Here is a 21,635-nt window from a genome sequence, read left to right on the forward strand (position 1 = left end):
TGAGGCAGACAGAGTAGTCTGTTTCTGAATTTGTGTAGGAATAGCGTGCTTTTCCTATTTTTAGCCAATTTAGGCTTGTATGTGCAAATCAAGACAAAATGGTTGCACTGAATTCTATAATGGGTAGCACTGTATTGTAGTGGTCAGCACAACATTTTACGGAAGAGGTGGCTTGAATTTAATTCCCGCCGTTGCCTCTCAGAGTTTGTACGTTCTCCCTTTGACCGTGTGGGTTTCCTGTGGGTGCTCCCATTTCCTCCCACAATCCAAAGACATACTGGCCAGCAGCTTCACTGGTCATTGTAAATTGTCCTGTGATTAGACTCAGATTAAATCAAGGGATTGCTGGATGACGTGGCTGGAAGGGCCGATTCTTTGCTGTATCTCAATCAATCATTAAATCAATAAATAAATAATCCTGTCAGTAGTTGAAGGAAAGATTCAGGCCTTGACTACCAAACGTTTAAAGAAATCAATAATGTTCTATCAATATTGATGCAAAGCGGCATGCTTTGTGTTAAAGTAACTAGCTTTGGAATTAATTCCAAAATGTTTGCTTTTGTTGATGACCCTCTTTATCAATCATAACAAAGCTGTCTTGTAGCTCCTTGCAATCTTTTCTCATTCTTCCAATATTCATCTCATGCTTTTGGTGACAATGGCAAATCTTATCAGGATTCTTCATTTCTGTCAGACATCTTTTTTCAGTCTATGTGCCAGAGGAGAGTCTGTCACAATGCAGAAGATTCCCTCGTGTTGGTTTGCTGCATAAGTTCACAATCTCATTCACACAGTGGTCCTGGGCCACTGTTCACCCAAATCCAGAGAGCTTGCGATTAAAAACTGCAAATACTGGAGGTGCTCGGCGGATGGAGAAAGAAGTATTTTTGATTACTTATGATTTAGGGCAGCAATAAAGGTCCTCCATCTCTGGCGGTGTCCAGGGCTTCCTTCATCATGTCACAGCATCCTCTTGGTTTTCACTACTTTCAGCCATGGAAGTCCCGGGCGGAGACTCAGTAATCCTGTTGCACTCATTTCACAACACATGCTGGTGATAATAATTCTGATTCTGTAGAAGGATTCTTCATTGCCGTTTCCATAACAATTTTATTTTACCAGTCAGGGTTGTTGGCCCTGAGCTGAACCCCGAATCTGGAGGATTGGTAAAACACCCTTGGTCTGGACCCTACCCTTTGACCTGTTTGGCATTGGTGACCCTACCAAGAGCTAAAACACAAGGCCTTGACTCCAAACAACAGGAATTCTGCAGATGCTGGAAATTCAAGCAACACACATCAAAGTTGCTGGTGAACGCAGCAGGCCAGGCAGCATCTCTAGGAAGAGGTACAGTCGAAGTTTCAGGCCGAGACCCTTCATCAGGACAAATCTCTTACTAACTCTTCCTTCAGTTAGTCCTGGTGAAGGGTCTCGGCCTGAAACGTCGACTGTACCTCTTCCTTGAGATGCTGCCTGGCCTGCTGCGTTCACCAGCAACTTTGAGGCCTTGACTCCAGCTGATATCGCTCGCTGGGTCACTGAGGCATCCAGGCCTCCTGACCATGGCAAGGTTGTGGTCCTCCTGGAAGGTTTTTGGGTTAACGGAACTAGAAAACTGAGATGACAAAGGCACTTTGAATTCAGAGAGGAGGGGGGAGGGAAACAAATGGAACATTTATGCTCAAGTAGAGACCAGGACTGTCCAGAAATGGGTGATTAATGTTTTCTCAACAGTTAAGTTTGGAGTCAAACGGGGTCCTGATGTTCTCCAACTACAACAGGAATGAAGGCTAATGTAAAGAAAATGGAATATATTGTAAGTGAAAGATAATCTTTTAGAGGAATTTCTCTTTACCAGCTGGCTAAATGATGTTGTGTTGGTCAAGGTATGATAGATCTATTGCTTTCTACATTTCAATTTGATGATCTTGGGTGTTGTTATAGTCTTATTCCTAAGACTACTAAATGGAAGATGTTTAGAAAGCCCAAGGCTAAAATAGTTCTACTGAAGCCTATCTTGGCTTGTCAGTCAACAAATTAAATTCCTCACTGAATGTTGACCCCATTGCTGTGTTGCATTGTCAAGTTGGCATCATTCTTTCCAAAATATTTATGACTGTTTCACTTTCCCTCAGTCATTAATTAGTCATTGTTAATTGTTGAAAAATTTTGTTCTCTATAGTTATTCCTGTTCTGTTGCTTTTCCATTCTTCAACATCTCCCTTTCCCTTAAGCATATTTTGTTAATTGTTAATAATCTTCCTTCAGCACTATCCCCTTACAGCCTTGTCACTTATTATTATAATGATTTATGCTCTTGATTTCATCAAAAAAATTGCTCTAAGTGAATAATATGCTTTTTGACCCAATTCTTCCCATTTAAAAAAAAGCTCAAGACTCTGTTCACTGAAAACCAAAACTGGAGCATTTTATCATCTTTGACATGTCTTTCAATCTGAATGTTTGGCATTGTTTTGGGGCTTTGATTCAACAACTTTTCTCCCCTCCAGGTCTTCAACTGCAGTTAGTATTGCTACACTTGGTGTTTTCAGTAGCCCAAAGTGCCACACAGTCATAAGTTTTGAATGATTTGCCAGTTATTTTGTAAACTTTCGTTTTCTACTTGGTAATGAACATCCAAGTGTTTAAAAATTCTTGATATATGCTTATCATTTTAAACAAGATATAGGGATTTTGTTATAAATGTTGAGTAGTTTAAGATTAACTAGCTGAGCTTCCTTTGTGTAATTTCATAAGTGGCTTCAAAAATTTACACTCTTTTTTACCCCCGCATGTTCGTAATCATTTAAAGTTGCTTCTTGCTTTGCATCTGCATAGAACTTGCATTATTCTAACCTCAATTACTTACCTGATAATTAACTGTTTTCATGCTATAACCTCTTTCTCTTTCCTTCCCTCGGTTTTCTCTGCAGCTTCCTGATACTGCTTGAGGCTGTTGGTCTGCTTTCCAATTCTTCCTTGCAACTGTAGCAGGTGATTCCAGGTCTTTACCTTCAGAAGCTATTGAACTGAACTGTATTTATTAAGCATGAATGAGCATTCCCTTTTTGATTGTCTAACTTCCACTGAACTACTAACCTCTAACCCTTAACCCAAAGGTTGCCTGATCAGTCAGCAGGCAAGATCATGGATGATTACGATGTAAGATCGGCTGCTAGCATTCTAGCTTCGGTTAAAGAACAGGAAGCCCGGTTTGAGAAGTTGACCAGAGCGCTTGAAGAGGAGCGTCGTAATGTATCCATGCAACTTGAGCGTGCCAATATTCCCTCAGACAGAGCAAGTATATCCCACATTGGCAACAGTGAGTCCTTTGCATGGCAGCATCTAGTGTTACAGGTAACTTTGCCTTTAATCTTGATATGACAGAAATTATTTACTGTTGTTTAAGAGACTGTTAGGCATATGGAGAAAAGAAAAATGGAAGGGTTAGATTACTTTTGGAGTAGGTTAAAGGGTCGGCTGCAGAGCCTGTATTGTGCGATACAATTGTATGTTCTATATTCTTAAATATGGAGTTTGGAGTCAAAAATGGTTATCTTCTACAAAAATTGTTATAATACAACTGGCTTGTATTTCATTGGCACTCACTGTTGGACCTAAAGACTGTTTATGATGACAAGAATTCCAAATCAAATACTGAGGTATAAACTTATTATTGCATTGTGGCAGTACATTTATTGATTCTATCAAAAGCTGATTGTCCCTGTAAAAAGTATTATTGGGATAATATTGCGTAATTAATTAACAACTATAACTAATGTTCTTTGTCAAGGCCCATCTGTGTGTGTTGTGTTTATGGTGAAAATTCTCCACAGGAATTTAGCTGTACAGTCAGGAATGACTTGAAAGCCAATCTTTCTTTCTCATGCAAAAGGACTTCTGGATGGTTGAGCTAAAGTTTCAAGGTGGCTTGGCCGATTATACTTAAAGACAGCATGGTAGTGTAGTTAGCACAACGCTTTACAGTTCCAGCAACCTGGATTCAATTTCTGCTGCCTGTACGTTTGTACGTTCTTCCTGTTACTGCGTGAGTTTCCTCCGGGTGCTCCAGTTTTCTCCCACAGACCAAAGACGAACCAGTTGATAGGTTAATTGGCCATTGTAAATTGTCCTGTGATTAGGCTAGGATTAAATCTGGGGATTGCTGGGCTTGCGCAGCTCAAAGGGCCACAAGGGCCTATTCTGCGCTGTATCTCAATAAAATAATAAAAAAATTAAAATCCTGCTGTGTTAAAAATTATTGTTTGATGTTTTGTGCCTGTGCATACTTTGAATCTTTGAATGTGACAAGAAACCCAACTTTGAGAAGCAGACTTTGTGAACAGGGCAAAATTACTCAGGATCCTCTGCCTGAATTCACAAAGTTTTGAAACTGTTCTTCAAAATCTAATGAAAATCGTACAACAAGTGGTTTCAGGCCAGTACATCACAGGTAAAGTCCTCCCAACCATTGAGCAGATCTACATGAAACACTGCCATAGGAATCCATCAGGAGAGATACTCACCACTCTGGCTATGCTCCGATCTTGCTTTGGCCAGCAAGCAGTTGAAAGAAGCTAAATTTAGTGCATAGCCCTTTCAAATTACAGCATAATATTTGACTCCTCTCTCAAAGCTGAAAACTTCCAGCAAAATAGGGATGAATTCATCATCAGAGATCCGTACCATCCAGGCCATGCTTTCTTCTCACTGCTACCATCAGGTAGAAGGTACAAGAACCTCAGGACTCACACCATCTGGTTCAGCAACAGTTCCAGTCCCTCAAACATCAAGCTCTTGAATGAAGGTGGATACTTGCCCCATCATTGAGATGTTCCCACAACCAATGATCTCACTTTAAGGACTCCTTATCTTGTTATTTCATGTTCTCATTATTTATTTACATTTGCACAGTTTGTTAACTTCTGCGCTCTGGTTGATCTTTTTATAGTTACTATTCTATAGATTTGCTGAGTATGCCCTCAGGAAAATGAATCACAGGGTTGTATGTGGTGACATATGTGTAATCTGATACTGAAGTTTACTTTGAACTTTGAACTCAATCCATGAGATTCATGCCATTTTCCAGGGCCCAATCTTATTTTTCCCATTTCCCCCTCTGTGGAGCTCATTCTCTTATTTGTGGCTACCTTTGCATCCTTTATGCCATTAATTTACTTAGGGGTTATTTACAGTTTTCTGTTAATCACCAGCCCAGTCTAGTGGTATGGGAGGAAACGGGAAAGTAGCTCCTAATATTTTTATTTTACTTTCTTTAAAGCAGAAGTTCCCAAGCTTTTTTATGTTATGGACCAATACCATTAAGCAAGGGGTTCATGGACCCTCAGGTGGGGAACTCCACTTGTAAAAGCTTGAGTCTAAAACTTAGTTGGTGGTATGGTAGCGGAACGGTTAGCATAACACAATTATTATAGTGATAGCGATCTGGGTTCAATTCCGCTGCTGACTGTAGGGAGTTTGTATATTTTCCCTGTGATCATATCAGTTTCTTCCAGATGCTCTGGTTTCCTCCCACATTCCAAATATGTACAGATTAGTAGGTTAACAACAGGAATTCTGCAGATGCTGGGAATTCAAGCAACACACATCAAAGTTGCTGGTGAACACAGCAGGCCAGGCAGCATCTCTAGGAAGAGGTGCAGGTCCTGACGAAGGGTCTCGGCCTGAAACGTCGACTGCACCTCTTCCTAGAGATGCTGCCTGGCCTGCTGCGTTCACCAACAACTCAGATTAGTAGGTTAATTGGTCATACAGGTGTCACTGGGCGGCGCAGGCTCATTCAACTTCAAGGGGCTGTTACTGTGCTCTATATCTAAATCTTAAAAAGTTCTGTCTTTTAATTGCACTTCAGTGAATATAATTCTGAATTACAAATATACAACTTTTATCTTTAAGCTCAAAATGATAACTCCTGAATTGATTGAGTTGGACAATAAAAGCAGATATTTTTTAAAAGAAAATTTGACCTCCACTACAGTTGCAGCTGTGATTTCAGAGCAGAGAGGAATTATTTTTAGCACAAAATGCGTATTGCTGACAGTGTGGGTGGACAAAATGCAAGATGACTCCCATTGGAGTAAATCCAAGGGTATTAAAGATTGTGGAATTGATCGAAGTGGATGCAGATCTGACTTATGCAGTTCTGACTTAATCTAATAAAATGGCAAAAAGGGCTTGAACAATTAAACAAAGGATATGCTGTGGTTCTGAAGATCCTAAACATTGGAAATGCAGACATCCCACCCTGCAAAAACTCATTTCAGGGAGGTAGCGCCATCAACTTGCGGGAGACTCCCGGAACTTGCGGGAGACTCCCGGAACTTGCGGGAGACTCCCGGAACTTCCGGGAGAGGTGGGATGTCTGCAATAGAGTAGTTCCTCAGCAGCTAACCAGCTAGTTTAAATAACGTTATCTATGCTAATGAATGAATGACACCTGGTAAACTCACCTCAACATGTCTTGTACAGTCTTAACCCACCATGGGCAATAGAAAAGTCACTGTTGCAAACAGTGCAGCGAGCAACACTGTCATTATTTTGACCCCTATTAGGTAGGGGTACACTTTAGTGTAGTCTGGGGTGACATACGTTTTATATTTTTTTTTGGAACACTCTGCCACTCTGACTTTTTTTGGATCTCTCTATCTCTATCTCTCTATCTCTCTATCTCTCTCTCTCTCTCTCTCTATCTCTCTCTCTCTCTATCTCTCTATCTATCTCTCTCTCTCTATCTATCTCTCTCTCTCTATCTCTCTCTCTATCTCTATCTCTCTCACTCACGCTTGCTTTCTTGCTCTCTCACTCTCTCTCTATCTCGTGATCCCTCTCACTCGCGCTTGCTTTCTTGCGCTCTCTCTCTCTCTCTCTCTCTCTCTCGTGATCCCTCTCACTCGCGCTCGCTCTCTCGCTCTTTCTCGCGCGTTCTCTCACGCTTGCTCTCAAAAAAGTCAATTTCCGGGACATTGTATATAATTTGCGGGTATCAGGGAGCCACTATTAATATGCGGAAGATTCCCTGTACTTCCGTGAGGGGTGGAATGTCTGGAAATGATTCATAAAATGTGTAGCTCGGGTAGTTGATGGTTGGCGAGTTCTGTTCTGATCTTGGCAATTTACAGTACTTGTAAATATTTCGTCACCATATGTGGAGTCATTGTCAGTGCACTGTTAATTGTGTGCCTTCTGAATGCTTGGCCTTTATATACTTTTCAATCAGCTGAAGAAAATCGAGAGGAGTGGGCTAAGTGAAAGTCATGGTGCAAGCAAATGTACAGAATGCAAGAGAATACCTAGAAGCATGGTTTTCTGCAAAACAATTCTGTAAATAAGCATGTAGACTTCAATCCTATAAATGAGTCATTTTGGGCAAAATTCCAGACCACAATGCACAAAGTTTGCCACGCAGCTAATCATTAACGTGATTTCCTCCCCACGTCGCAATTGAGTTTCCGCAATGATAGCCTATCAGCTGATTGATGAGTATATGAAGGCCAGTTTAAAGTGGTTCATAGAGCCTATATGACTAAAGATAAGTTCTCTCGTATTTACTCAGATTTTTCTCCATACTGTAATAGGTGTAATGTCAAAGAGGCCTCTCTAATTCATATGTTTTGGTCCCGTCCATGGCTTGATAAATTTTGGAAAGAAGTATTTCAAACTTTCTCGTAACTTTTCAAAGTAAACTTTAAACCCAACCCTCTGATTTTACTCTTAAACTGAATGATTTGCATATTTTGGCTTTTATTTCTCTTTTAGACAGAAGAATTTTGTTGCTGAAATGGAAAGATGCCACTCCGCCTACTCACACCCATTGGTTGATTGATATTATGTCATGTTTAATTCTAGAGAAGATTAGGTGTTCTATTTCTATACCTAGACAAGATTTTTTCACATTATGGGGACCTTTTTGGAACTACTTTCACAATTTTCAATTTGTTCAGCAATGATGATGGCTATTATATGTTTGAATTTATGACTATATGTCAGACTTTTTGTTTCTTTTCTTTTAACCAAACAGCTGTTTTTTTCCACTTTTTTTTCCTGTTTTGTTATGGGGTTTTGATTCTAGTTCAGATTAGAATAAAATATACCTTTTCAATATTATGGTTAGTTATGGGGCATTTCAATCTTGCTTCTGTTTCCATAATATCATAATGTATTTTGTATTTGTCTATGCAAGAAATTAATAAAAAATATCGAAAAAGAAAGATAAAGGCCAAGCATTCAGAGGACACACCACAGTCAACAGTGCACTGATGATGACTCCACGTATGGTGATGAAAGATTATGGTCACCCAATAATCTTAGATATTACACGGTATCAGCACGTCTCGACTGACAAAACATCAAACTGGAATAGAACTGGGTTTGTTGTTTATTGCATGAACAGGAGGAAGTTAATTATTCAACTATTAAGCAGTTGAAGGCTAATCAAATCAGCCAATCTAGCACAGCATATTGAAGTTACAAATTGTTGTGGCACTACACTAATTTGTACTCAATTCCCTGGAGATAGGACAAGTTTGAAAGCAAGCTGCATTTTTATTTTTTTTCCTGTTTAAATCAACACAGGGTGCATTCTTCAGGTGAAATACCGAAGAGATGATTGATAATATAGACCTGGAATTTCAGTCAGCTGAGAAGCGGCTGATTTGTTTGAATTGGTGAAAACAAAGGTCTGATGTTCTCCATTGCTGGGACTTCCTTTTCTCGAGTGACAGTGCTATTGGGAATCTGTTTTGGAGATCTCTGGCATGCAGAAACTATTAAGATTTCAGGAGGTTTTAGTTCACTGATGAAATAGTGCCACTTCTATATGATGTTTTAAGCATTTTACAAAGCTGTAATAGAGATATGGACATTTTTAAATTGCGATACAGCATGGAATAAGCCCTTCAAGCCATGCTGCCCAGCAATCCCCTAATTTATTCCTAGCCTAATCACAGGATCATTTACAACATCTAATTAAATCTTTGAACTGTGGGAGGAAACTGAAGCATCCGAATGAAACCCACGCATTCATGGGGTGAATGTACAAACTCCTTGTAGGCAGCGGTGGAAATTGAACCCACATTATGTGTACTGTAAAGCATTGTGCTAACCGTCACGCTACTGTGCTGCCCCTAAAGTTAAAGCAAAACACACAAAATGCTCGAGTAACTCAGCTGGTCAAACAGCATTGATGGAAAAGAGTAAACAGTCGGCCTTCTTCAAGACTTGGCCTGAAACATCAACTGTTTATTCTTTTCCATAAATGCCTAAACTGTTGAGTTCCTCTAGCATTTTGTGTGTGTGTGTGTTGCTTTGGATTTCCAGCATCTGCAGACTTTCTTGTGTTTATAATGTTAAAGGAGAAGATTATATATATAATCAGTCAATAGTTTGGTTAAAATATTTAAAACTTTGCTTGGACACTAAGTGGTAAAGTATAAAATGTAATCCAGGTACTTGGCTATGAACTGACTATCAGATACTTAACTCTCTTAATTGCTTCAAAACATTGGCATTGTGGAAGCAATGTACCCTCTGCGGGCAATGGACCAGCGGCTTTCAATATTTAAGTTAATTATCCAGCAATTTGTTGGCTTCATGGCAGAGTGGTGATCATTGATAGAGTTATCATGATTCGCGGAAAATCTAGACCACAGAATTTATTGGGCAAGAGTGACGCTTGGGTTACCTGTGTGCTACCCACTACTGTAATTAATCTCATCTTTTCTTTTTTACAACTCGTCCAGGCCCAGTAACTGAATAAGTTAAATTAACAACTGCATGTCCATGCAGTGAACAACATAGCCATCTCCCTTCTGTGTTTCGCGTGTGTCATTCTGGACAAGTGGTTTATGGTTCATATCCTTGGATTTTTTTTTTGAAAGAAAAGCATTTTGCATAATGTACTTAAGAATGTCAGAGACCTTGTCAGCTAGGAATTCAACTTTCAGCGGGATGCAAATCAACCCCAGGGAAAGCTCTGCAACTACCTTGACAACTTGTGGGGTGCAAAGTCACCTGTTTTTGCTTTGCTTTGATTAATTTTAATCTCGAGCTGTAGTGAGGATAGCAAGAAATGAAAATTATTTTTTCTATTCTTCTACACATTGCTGAGAATAATGAATTAACGAGAACCAAATGATAAAAGAAAGTACGTGTTTTGAGGCTCTTACCAATGAGATGAACAACCTTGCACTCAACATCAGTAAGACCAAAGAGTTGATAGTGGATTTCAGAAAGGGTAAGATGAGGGAACACACACCGGTCCTCATTGAGGGATCAAAAGTGGAAAGAGTAAATAGTTTTAAATTCCTAGGTGTCAATATCTCTGAGGATCTATCCTGGGCCCAACATATCACACAGGATCGAAATAAGCTGCAGAGGGTTGTAAACGTAGTCAGCACCATCATGGACACTAGCCTTTAGTGTATCCTCTGTTCCTCCAAACTGCTAAGAATTCTGCCATTGGAAATAATTCAGAAGATGCTTAGCTCGGGCAGCTGATGGTTGTGTGGAGTTGTTCGCTGATCTTGGCAACTTACTTTCATGTGAGGAGACATTCTTAGTGTGCTGTTGATTGAAGTGTGTCCTCTGAATGCTTGGCTTTTATATACTTATCAATCAGCTGATTGATCATTATTTCGGAAACTCAATTGTGATGTGGGTAGGAAATCCCAACGCTGGATGTGCGGTGAGCTTCGTGGGCAGAGGTTAAGAAGATGCACAAACAATAATGGACTGTAAAGTGGCATAGCCTACTCTCCTAGTCTCTATCCATGAAGATCGAGAGAAGCACAAATTCGACTGGGCATCAATGAAAGTCATGGCGCGTGGAAACATATGGCATGCAAGAGAATTCCTCGAAGTCCTATTGAAGGGTTTTGTCTTGAAACCTCAATTGTTTACTCTTTTCCATTGTTGCTGCCTGACCTGCTGAGTTCCTCTCGTATTTTGAATGTGTTGTTTTGGATTTACAGCATCTGGAGATGTTCTCATGTTTGGAATTCCAACAAACGTTTTCTGCAAATAATTCTGCTTGAAAGAAAAACACTTAAACCTCGATCCTATATAAGAGCCAATGCAGGCAAAATTCCAGATCGCAATGCACGAAGTTTGCACACAGCCTAACGGTGATGAGAAATCCTCCCCATATCATAATTGACTTTCCGAAATAATGATCAATCAGCTGATTGATAAGTATATAAAGTCCAAGCATTCAGAAGACACACCACAGTCAACAGCGCACTGACAATGTCTGCTCGCATGGCGATGAAACGCTTGGAAGTAAATTGTCAAGATCAGAGAGCAACTCAACCCAACCATCATCCACCTGAGCTACACATCTTCTGAATGATTAAGTAATTATTTTTACCTATTTTGTAATGAAACTGAACTTGTACATGCAAAAGAATTTTGTTTCAGCAAGAAACCTTCCTAGTCTTCCAACTGACATTGTGACGAAAGAGGGTTACAAAAGTACACCTAGACTAAGATGTTAACTGTCCTGTGCTAGCACCAGTGGGATCAACAGTTGATCTGCCACCTGTCTTCAGGAGAGAGAGATAAGTTAAGACAATGGAGCAGCATTTGGAAATGTTAATGAAGAGACGAGAGAGTTTAACGGAAGGAGACACCGGTCTGAATATTGTCAAGACCGGCTCCTTTTGAACCCTGAACTCTTTGAAGTGTGATGGACAGGCGATACCCCAGCAGGGGGATAAAAAGGGGCAGGTTCGCTAAGACACGACACACGACACCACGAGGTAACGAGACCCTGGAAGCGGTGCGCCTCCACAAGTCGGTGGGAGTTTTGGAGGTCTGGTCGCGGGACCAGCCATAGACACACAGGGTGGAAAGATACAATCGGCAGGAACCTGGTGTGTGTCCGCCCTTGCCTGGGTGCCGGGTTCACCGCTGAAGAACGATCTTGTCTGGAACGGAGGGGTCACAGTCGGTGCCCTCAGAAGACATTACCAAGGACTCGCCCGAAAGCTAACTGCGAGGAATATCGAAGGTCTGTGTGGAATCCGTTTTGAATATTCATTCGCTTTCGCTCTCTCTCCTTTTCCCCGCCCAACGGCACAACAGTGATTACTGCGAACTGAACTGAACTTTGCGTCACTTGAAACTGGTCATTTACCCCTAGACTGCGATAGAGCTTGATTGATCCTATTATCCTAGTTCTGTGTACATGTGTGTTTATTCATTGCTAACCTGTTGCATTTATAGCCTTACTATTAGAGTACTGTGTTGCTTATTTCTTTAATAAAACTTTCTTAGTTCCAGTAATCCAGACTCCAACTGAGTGGTCCATTTCTGCTGGTTTGGCAACCCAGTTACGGGGTACGTAACAACATACACACACAAATTCTGCCTAAATTATTGTTGATGCTCGTTCATGTATTTAACTTTTTAATTTGTTCTGTACGGTTAAAGCTTTAAGTGCAGCTTGTGGATTATTATCTTCAAATGAAAACCTATTTGTTTAATATAAAAAAATAATGTGCTTCATTAAGTGAAAATAGTGTTGACCCCCATTAGATTATGAAATATTACCTGTGTCAGTTTCTGAATGATTACATTCCTCAAACACCTTGGTGTTTCATTCCATTAGAAGAATTATTTGAATTTGTGTCTTGTCCATTGGTGTCTAATATAACTATGTAGTTGAACTCGATATCCGAAGAACAAGATTATGTGGGGATCATTATTATGTTTAACTTGATGTCATTTGATTCACATTTCTCTCTTTGTGCACAGACCGTACTCACTCAGCCTGGTGACAAGTCAATCTTTGAAAACTTCTCCCCACTTGCCAAAGATGCAAAAATGTCTTCTATTCGTGGCAAGGGACACTGCACAGTATGCAGCTCTGTGTCGATGTTCACCTTGAAATCCCCACATATACGAACAACTCTCACCTTCCCTTTCTTGATCACTGGGACAAAGGGCATGGCTCAGTTTGCTCCACTCAACCTTGGAGAGAATGCTGGATGCCTCCAAGCTCTGTAAATCACATTCAATTTCAATTTGTCTTTGTATGTAATCTACGGAGGCCAAACACAGCAGTTCGAGCTTTGTGTTGAAAAGAAGAGGGCCAGCACTTTTCAGATGTGAATGATTGAGAAAAGTCCAATCAGACTGGCACACAATCAAATCTCTCAATGTGTCATCAACTGACAACTGCAGCCCAAATGGTAGCACTAACCAGAGCCTGTGTAGGTCTTTAGTGTCACTGAGGTATTTTCTAAAGGTAGGTTAGAACACAGTCTGTTGTAATCAGCCTCTGAAATTATAGACAAAGCTGTCCTATATCCAGTTCCATTTTCAGTTTTACACTAGCACATCTATTGTGATCCACGTGATTTTTACAACGTGCTTCAGTAACACTATGCAGTTCTAGGCATGTCAGCTCACCTTTGTCAGGCTCTGTGTTGTCTGAATCAGTTTCACGTTCAGTCATTTTATGCATTTGTTTAGTTTTGTGTTTGAAACTTTTCACTCTGTATGGTTTTTCTCTTTGGTTCTGCTTTTTGTCTGACTTGCACACTCTCTATGTGGCCTTTTCTGTAACACATTCTGCAGACTATTTCTTTGAAACATCAATTATTTGCATCATGGGAGGATTTGCCACATCGATAACATTTTTGGCTTTTTGCACCATTCAGGGACATTTTATGCATTTCACTTTCTAATTTTTTTTCTACAGATCTGTTGCATTCTTTGCTGCTGTCTCCAACAATATTGCAATGGTGAATGCCCATTTTAACATTTAGTCTCTTTCTGATGGTAGCCTCTTTTGAGTGCTTTGATTATGCATGCCACATACAAGCCTTTTCCTTATTGCATCAGAAAGTCCATCTCTGAAGTCATAGTATTGGGAAAGTTTATGTAGTTCTGCAGTGTATTCAGAAATGCTTTCATCCTATGGTTCATTTTGTGAAATCTAAATCTCCCGGCTATTACTAGCAGTTTTGGGTTCAAGTGATTGTAAAATTGCAACAATTTCATCAAATGTCTTGCTTGCTGACTTTAGGAGTTACTAAGTTGTGTAAGCAACTGTATGTTCTAGTACTCATGAAGTTAAGAAGTGTGGAGACTTCCTTTACCTCATCCATGCTGTTAGCATTGCAATACAGTTTGACCCTTTTGATTTACAATTCTGGAGTTCTCATTAGCATTATCAAATTCATCAACTTTCCCGACTAAGTCCATCATTATGTTGTTCTTATATTAGTTTTGCTAGTCATGCATCTCTCACTGTGTACCCTGTACTATACTCACGCGCCCTTTTCTAGCATCTGTAACCACCTTGTCTGTACTCGTTTAGTTCTCCCCTCGTCCCTCGCCCTTCTGGCTGCTGAAGTCCCACATCCATGGTGCATTACCTTTTTTTACTTTCACTGCATAGGGAGGAACTGGTCTTGATTTACTGATTCCCTAAGTTTGTTTGCTCACAGGTTTTTCTGCAAATCAGAATGAGAAGAGAGAAGAGAAAGTAAAATATTTGCTTGTTTCTTTGCCTTGACAATGGCTTTACAAATAATAAAAATAAGTGGGGCACAACTGGTTTGTGTGGAATTATTAAGGATATCTTCACAATACCATTATCTCCACTTTTTGTTTGTGCACAGTACATATTTTTAAATAGATTTCAATATTCTATGACTATAATTGTCAACCTCAAATTAAAAAAAAAACTTATCTTGTATCACTTTCGATAAACCAAATCTGGTAGCTAGAACTGTCATGACAAATTTGAGGGAGTTCCCAAAGTGATCCATCCTTGGAAACAAGGAAGAAAGCTTCTGTAAAAACTATGAAGAAATTATTTGCTGACATTGGTGAGGATTCAAAGGAGGTTCATGAAGATGATTCCAGGATTGAAAGGCATATCATATGAGGTGCATTTGATAGCTCTGGGCCTCTAATTAATGGCATTCAGACCTCATTGTAACCTATTGAATGTTGAAAGGCCTCAGTAGGTGGATGTGGTGAGACAAAAACACTTTGAACAGATGAGTTGCAAGGATTTTCACTTGGGCAGAACATTTCCAAGAAATTGTTCAGATAGTTCCTTTACATTTGCTCTTTACCAACCCTCCCCAACTCCACTCCAAAGCAATTAGGATGTTTGAATTTGAGGGTTTGGCACTTGGCTAGAAAACCTGTACTTGGCTTTCTGATGACCTTGGGTGATGAAATGGGGAATGCTATCTTGTACTCAAGAGAGCAGCCTTGAAAATTGAGCTGAATTCCCAATAAATTTATCATGAATGTTAAGTGGGAGGAAGAAATAACTAAAATTATTGGAGAGGTGGGAATGCACAACACGTTGAAAGCAACACACAAAATGCTGGAGGAACTCATCTATGGAAAAGAGTAAACAGTCGTTTCAGGCTGAGACCCTTCACCAGGACTGGAAAAGAAGGGAAAAAGTCCTGGCCTGATATAAGGTCTTGGGCTGAAATATTGACAGTTTTCTGTTTTCTATAGATGTCTCCTGAGCTGCTGAGTTCCTCCAGCATTTTGTGTGTCTTGCTTTGGATTTCCAGCGTCTGCAGACTTTCTTGTGTTTGCACAACATGTTAAACCTTGAAGCAGTAGACCACAAATGTGCACTCAGTGATCACTTTATTAGGTACAGGGAGGTCCCTAATAAAGTGGTCATTGAATGTATGTGTGATTGAACAGTGCTACCATAGCAAGGGATAACATGTTTGTATGGGGTATTGTGATCTTGAGTGAGATTTTACTGAGAGTGAAAAGATTGATTTTCATTGGCATCAGCTTGAGGTAACCCTCGATGTCTAATCAGTTCATGGAAATGAGCTGCTGAGTAAGTTTATGCAGTGGACACAAATCGAAGCAAGTATTTTCTTGTGCATGGTATTAATTCATAGTGTCATGGGTTGTACCTTAATTCATATGGTAGTAATTAAAGATAAAAATTACTTCAAGCTCTGCAAACTACTTGGAAAAGGTAATGTTTCCTTTGATTATCAAATTTAAACTCTGCTTTTGAATTAATGTTGATATCTAAATATTTTTCTTTTGCCAAAAAAAAATGTATTTATTGGACCTCTGGTATAGATAAACATTCTCGCACCCGATATAGAAATCTTAAGACCAAAAGACATGGGCTGAGTGGGCCATTCAGCCCATCAAGTATGCTCCTCCATACCATTGTGGCTGATTTACTATCCTCAACTCTATTCTCTCCGTAACCTCTGACATCCAGACTAATCCACTTTAAATATATCCAGTGATTTGGCCCCCACAGCTGTCTGGTAATGAATTCCATAGATTCATCACCCTCTGGGTAAAGACATTCTTTCTCATCTGATTCTAAAGGGACACCTTCTGTTCTCTTTCACTATTGGAAACGTTCTCTCTACATGCACTGTACCTCAGCCGTTGAGTATTCAGTGAAAATGGCAGATGTTGCCTGGTGAAGTGACTTCAGACATCTCAAAGTAAGACAAAGATTGAAACAAGCCAGGTAGGATTGGTACGGTGGCACAGTAGCAGAACAGTTATTGTAGTGCTTTACAGCACCAACTGTAAGATTGCAGTTCAATTCCTGTAAGAAGTTTGTACATTTTCCCTGTGACCAAGTGAGTTTCTCTGAGTGCTCCAGTTTCTTCCCACATTTCAAAGGCAGACAGGTTAGAATTAGTGAGTTGTGCGCATGCTTTGTTGGCACCAGAAGCATGATGAAACTTGTGGGCTGCCCCCAAAACAATCCTTGGACTCAAATGATGCATTTCACTGTATGTTTTGATGTATATGTGACAAGTAGAGTTTATCTCAAAATCTTGTTTTTATTTTGGTTTTTGAGGATTTGTCTATATTCTTGAGGATAAGGTTATGTTTGTCCATAATTTTACCTTGTTATTTTTGGTCTATTAAACTCTTTGCAATTAAGGATTAAATGGGAAATATCTTTAGTGAGATGCTGGTATTTGATCTTGCATTGTGACATGAGTCATTTGAATAAAGATGTGGTGCTCCAGTTCTGAAGATGAGCTGTGTGCTTTTGGGTCAGGCAACTGCTTCGGGACCAAGCGAAGTCTCTAATCGCAAAGAGTGGGAGTGATTGTAGGATGGTTTTCAGTGTTCAGAATGACCAGTTTCCATGACAAAATATCCCACGATTTAAAGTGGGGTGTGTTTGGATCTTGAAGGCAGCTTGTCAGCTGTTTGCAACTTCTGCTGTTTGGCTCCTCTGTAGTTGGAATCGAGTTGTGAGCCCAGCTACTGCCTTGACTTTTGATCTTGCTGCTGATGTGGGGGTGTGAATATTGCTGTAAAGCCTTATCTTGCCACAGTGATAGATCTGTGCATTAGATATTTTCCTGCATAATGGCAGTACAATAGACTGGCAGGTTAATTCAAGATTGTTTAACATCATTTCCAGTCTGCAAGTGTTAAAGAGAATGAAATAGTTGTAACTCTATCTGATGCAGCACAAAAATAACACACTATAAGATAAATATCATAATAATAAAAAATACAATAAATACAAGTTCTTAAGATAACTTTTATACATGGGTATGTCCATAGAGTAATGCTTGGTAAAGGCCCGAAACATCCTTCCAAATAAGGCGACTCTTCACCTGTAAGTCTGTTGGGGTCATCTGCTGTATCTGTGCTCCTGGTGTGGTCTTCTGTATATCAGTGAGGCCCGAAAGAGATTGGGAGACCGTTTGGCTGAGCATATTCCCTCCGTCTGCCACAAAAAGTGGGATCCCTCGGTGGCCACCCATTTCAATTCAACTTCCCATTCCCATTCTGACATGTCAGTCCATAGCCACCTCTATTGCCATGATGAGGACTCACTCGGGTTGGAAGAGCAACGCTTCGTGTTCTGTCTGGGTAGCTTCCAATCTGATGGCAGAGACATCAATTTCTTGAACTTCCAGTACTTGAGCCCGCCACCCCCCTTCACCATTCTCCATTCCTGTTTCCCTCTCTTATCCGCCCAACACTTTCCCCTGGTGCTTCTCCCCCTTCCCTTTTTTCCATGGTTTTCTGTGTCTTCTGTCAGATTGCGCCCCACCCCTCACTTTCTCCAGCCCTGTATCTCTTTCATCAACTTCACAGCTGTTACTTCAAACCCCCTCCCTCTCCCGATTTCACCTATCACCCTCCACCTTGTACTACTTCCGCCCCTCTCCACCTTATGCTAAAATGTCTTCCTTTCCAGTCCTGATAAAGGGTCTTGGCCTGAAATGTCAACTGTTTATTCTTTTCCATGTGTGTTACTAGAAACAGCAGTGTCTGTACACAAGGCGATTGACAGGATATAATAAAGCAATACGGACAAGATGCTGGAGGACCCTTCAGGTCAGTGTCTCAGCCTGAAATATCGACTATCTATTCATTTCCATAGATGCTGCCTGACCACCTTAGTTCCTCCAGCATTTTGTGTCCGTTGCTTTGGATTTCCAGCATTTGCAGAAAAAGTAGTGGTGGATGTGTGGAGGGATGAGTTAGTGGGCAAAATTGTTGATCAGCCTTACTGCTTGGTGAAGGTCTGGTATAGCTGTAGTTGTGATGGGCAAACAAAGTTTAACTCTATGGTCTGCTTCCCCTCTATTGCAATAAACACTAATATCCATGCTCCTGGCCCTTCAGCCCAGCAACCCCTGATTTAACCCTAACCCAATCACAGGACAGTTTGCAATGATCAACTAATCTACCTACTGGTACGTCTTGGGACTGTGGGAAGAAACCGGAGCACCCGGAGGAAACCCACATAGTCACAGGGAGAACATACAAACCTCTTACAGATAGCGGCAGGAATAGAACCCAGGTCGCTGGTACTAGAAAGCATGCTACCGTGCTGCCCTATAAGCACTCTGATGAATGTTGGAGTTCCACTATTTTGGAAATACTTCGTGCTCTCAGTTATTTCTGTGGATTCACATTATTGTTACCAAAATTTACATCAGACTCGATTCTGATTTGGAAAGTGAATTTGCAGCATAGTTTTGAATTAGCACTTTAAAAAAGATGTTTTTTGGTGTTTGGAATCGGGCTAAAGAATTTAGTTTAAACCTAATCATGATTTAGTTTTAACCAAATCATGAATATAGTCAGTCAGCACACAGTATCTTTGACTTGAGCTTTTTAAATGCTTCAGACTTAAGCTAAGGAGGCATTTTTGGAAACTAAGTCTGTTTTGGCAGCACCTGTTCTCGTGCTGGAATTTTGGCTTTGGTTTAGATAATTGAGCCACTTGTGTGTGTCAACAACTGCTGGACAAGGGAGAGAATTGTCTTAGCATGTGCTTCGTGGCCTGCATAGGTATACGAGTGCAAGTCAAGTGTTATGTTCCATGACTAATGAGCGCTGTGGATTAAATTTAACTTTTCTCTGTCAGTAGTTTATAATTTTGCAGTTATTACATTCAGCTTAAATTGATTTGCAAATCAAAATCTCACCAAAAAAATGGAAGTTAGTTTTGGCCAACTTTGAAACTATCTTAATTAGAAGTGGCACTGGGACTGAACACTAAGTGCAATAACTGGAATTTATTGCTGAAGGTATAGTTATTAAGTCAGTTTTGTGTCAAAATGCATTTTCATTGCAAAATTTCAGATTTTGCACCTCAGCATGTTTCAGGAATTTTAAGTGCAGTAATTTCCTTCTCAGCATAAGTAGCAGCCATTTCCCCCACAGCTGAATCCCACAAACAGCCTGTTGATGTGACTTTTTGTTGAAATGTTAAATAACATTTGGGGTGATTTACATTCATTCATTAGTGGGTTTATATTGAACACTAGATGTGCAACAGCCCTTGTACTGCTGTGAATCCCCACTGCCACAATACTAGCATGCATTATGTGCTGATGGGAAGTAATGTTAATGGTAGCGTAGTTATTAGCATAATGCTTTACAGTACAGGTGACCCAGGTTCAATTCCCACCACTTCCTGTAAAAGGTTTGTACATTCTTCCCGTGACCGTGTAGGTTTCATTCACGTGCTCCAGATTCCTCCCACAGTCTAAAGACGTACCGGTTGGTAGGTTAATTGGTCATTGAAAATTGTAAGTAGGCTGGAGTTAAATTGGGGGATTGCTGGACAGTATGGTTTAAAGGGCCAGAAGAGTCTATATCACACTGTATCTCAAATAAATAAAATTCGAATGGAATTAATCATTACAGTGCTGCATAGCTTGTTGTTTCCCTTGTTTTAGTTTTGAGTAGAAGGTGAAACACATTGTCACATCTTTCGATCAAGGTAGGGAGTTCCATGCTTGAGTTGTGACTTTCCTTGACTGTAAAGGGTAATTTTATTATCCAATGTAGTGCTGAAAGAAAGTGGAGAAAAATGAGCTTTGCTCAAATCCCTGCTGTTTTTGATGGAATTATTTTTCAGATCTCATTTAATTACATCCCCTCAAACTATTATTTCCCCTACCGAGAGTTTTGTTTTGCAATAATGCTCAGAATCAGGTCTATTATCACTGTGTTATCTGACGTGAAGTTTGTTGTTGAGCAGCAGCAGGACTATGCCAAGACATAAAATTACCGTAAATTACATAATAGTGCAAAAAAAGAATAATGAGGGTGGTTCAGAAATCTGATGGTAGAAGAGAAAAAGCTTTTTGTTCCCAAATTGTTCGGCATGGTCATCTACCCCTTCCCTGATAATAGTAATGAGAATAGGGTGTTTTCTAGATGTTGATGGTCTTGTGGGTGGCCTGATTCCTCACTGGTGTCACCGACTGGACACCAGTCCTTTGGTTTTTTTCTGTTCGAAGGTACAACTTAATGTTTCATGGATGTTTGTAGAGAGTAAGAATTTTTAGGTTGTATACTGTATACATTGATATTAAATTGAACAACTGAATGTTAATGCTGTATGCTGCTTTCTTGAGGCAACTCATCCTGAAGATGTTCTCAATCGTGAGGAGGGTTGTTGCTGTAATGGCAATGTCTGAGTCTACAATCTTTTGCAGCCTCTTGCAATCCCATGCATTTATGTCTTTATCTGTAGCTGCCTAGAGCAGACAGATCTCAATGTGTATAATTTATACATTCTTTGATAATAAATGTGCTTTGAATCTCATCTGAATGTAAGCATGTGTGCAAACTAAGTCTCATTCAAGTTGGGTTCTGTAATTTGCAGGTCTGGCTCCTCATAGGAACTCAGTGCTAACCCCATGGTGGTGGTTAGCATAAATATCACTAAGGCCCACATACAACAGTTTACAACAGTTAAGATCATCCTGATTATGCTGTAAGATTCAAAGAGTAAAGCTAGTTATTTGTTGTCTCTTCAAACCCACTGATTTTAAAGAAGGGCTTTGGGTTTTCTTTACAAGCTCATTTGAAATTTTACTAATATGAAAATCCAGGTTGTTTAAGATTGGATGAAACCATGCCTATGAAATTTTGTGGAATTGCTCCCTCATCACCCTCCTTGACTTCTTGTCTTCAGAAAGCTGACTATGTCATTCGTAGCTTTGGTTTCATGGTTCTGAAGCTCTGGATAGCCCTCAGGTGCATAGCTGTTCAAATGTTCATTTTAATATCAGAGATGTATGCAGTATACAACCAGAAATTCTTACTCTTCACAGACATCCATGCAAAGCTCCCCTCCCCCTTCGCAC

The 21,635-nt window shown here is 40.1% G+C and overlaps 1 protein-coding gene across 5 annotated transcripts in view; it reads left to right on the forward strand.

The window, feature by feature from the left end:
• arvcfb (ARVCF delta catenin family member b) overlaps window positions 1-21,635 on the forward strand; it is a 508,908-nt gene that overhangs the window by 187,991 nt on the left and 299,282 nt on the right. For 2 of the 5 annotated variants that reach the window (XM_063074131.1, XM_063074132.1), the window contains one exon: window positions 3,120-3,357. The exons of 2 other annotated variants lie outside the window; for them this stretch is intronic. In XM_063074131.1, the coding sequence (XP_062930201.1) occupies window positions 3,148-3,357 (210 nt within the window). In that variant the 5' untranslated portion in view covers window positions 3,120-3,147. Of the gene's footprint in view, window positions 1-2,933; window positions 2,995-3,119; window positions 3,358-21,635 lie in introns of all 5 variants that reach the window. One more of the 5 variants, XM_063074130.1, reaches the window with a different exon arrangement.

Source organism: Mobula hypostoma, chromosome 21 (assembly GCF_963921235.1).
Source record: "Mobula hypostoma chromosome 21, sMobHyp1.1, whole genome shotgun sequence".
NCBI classification, from domain to species: Eukaryota; Metazoa; Chordata; class Chondrichthyes; order Myliobatiformes; family Myliobatidae; genus Mobula; species Mobula hypostoma.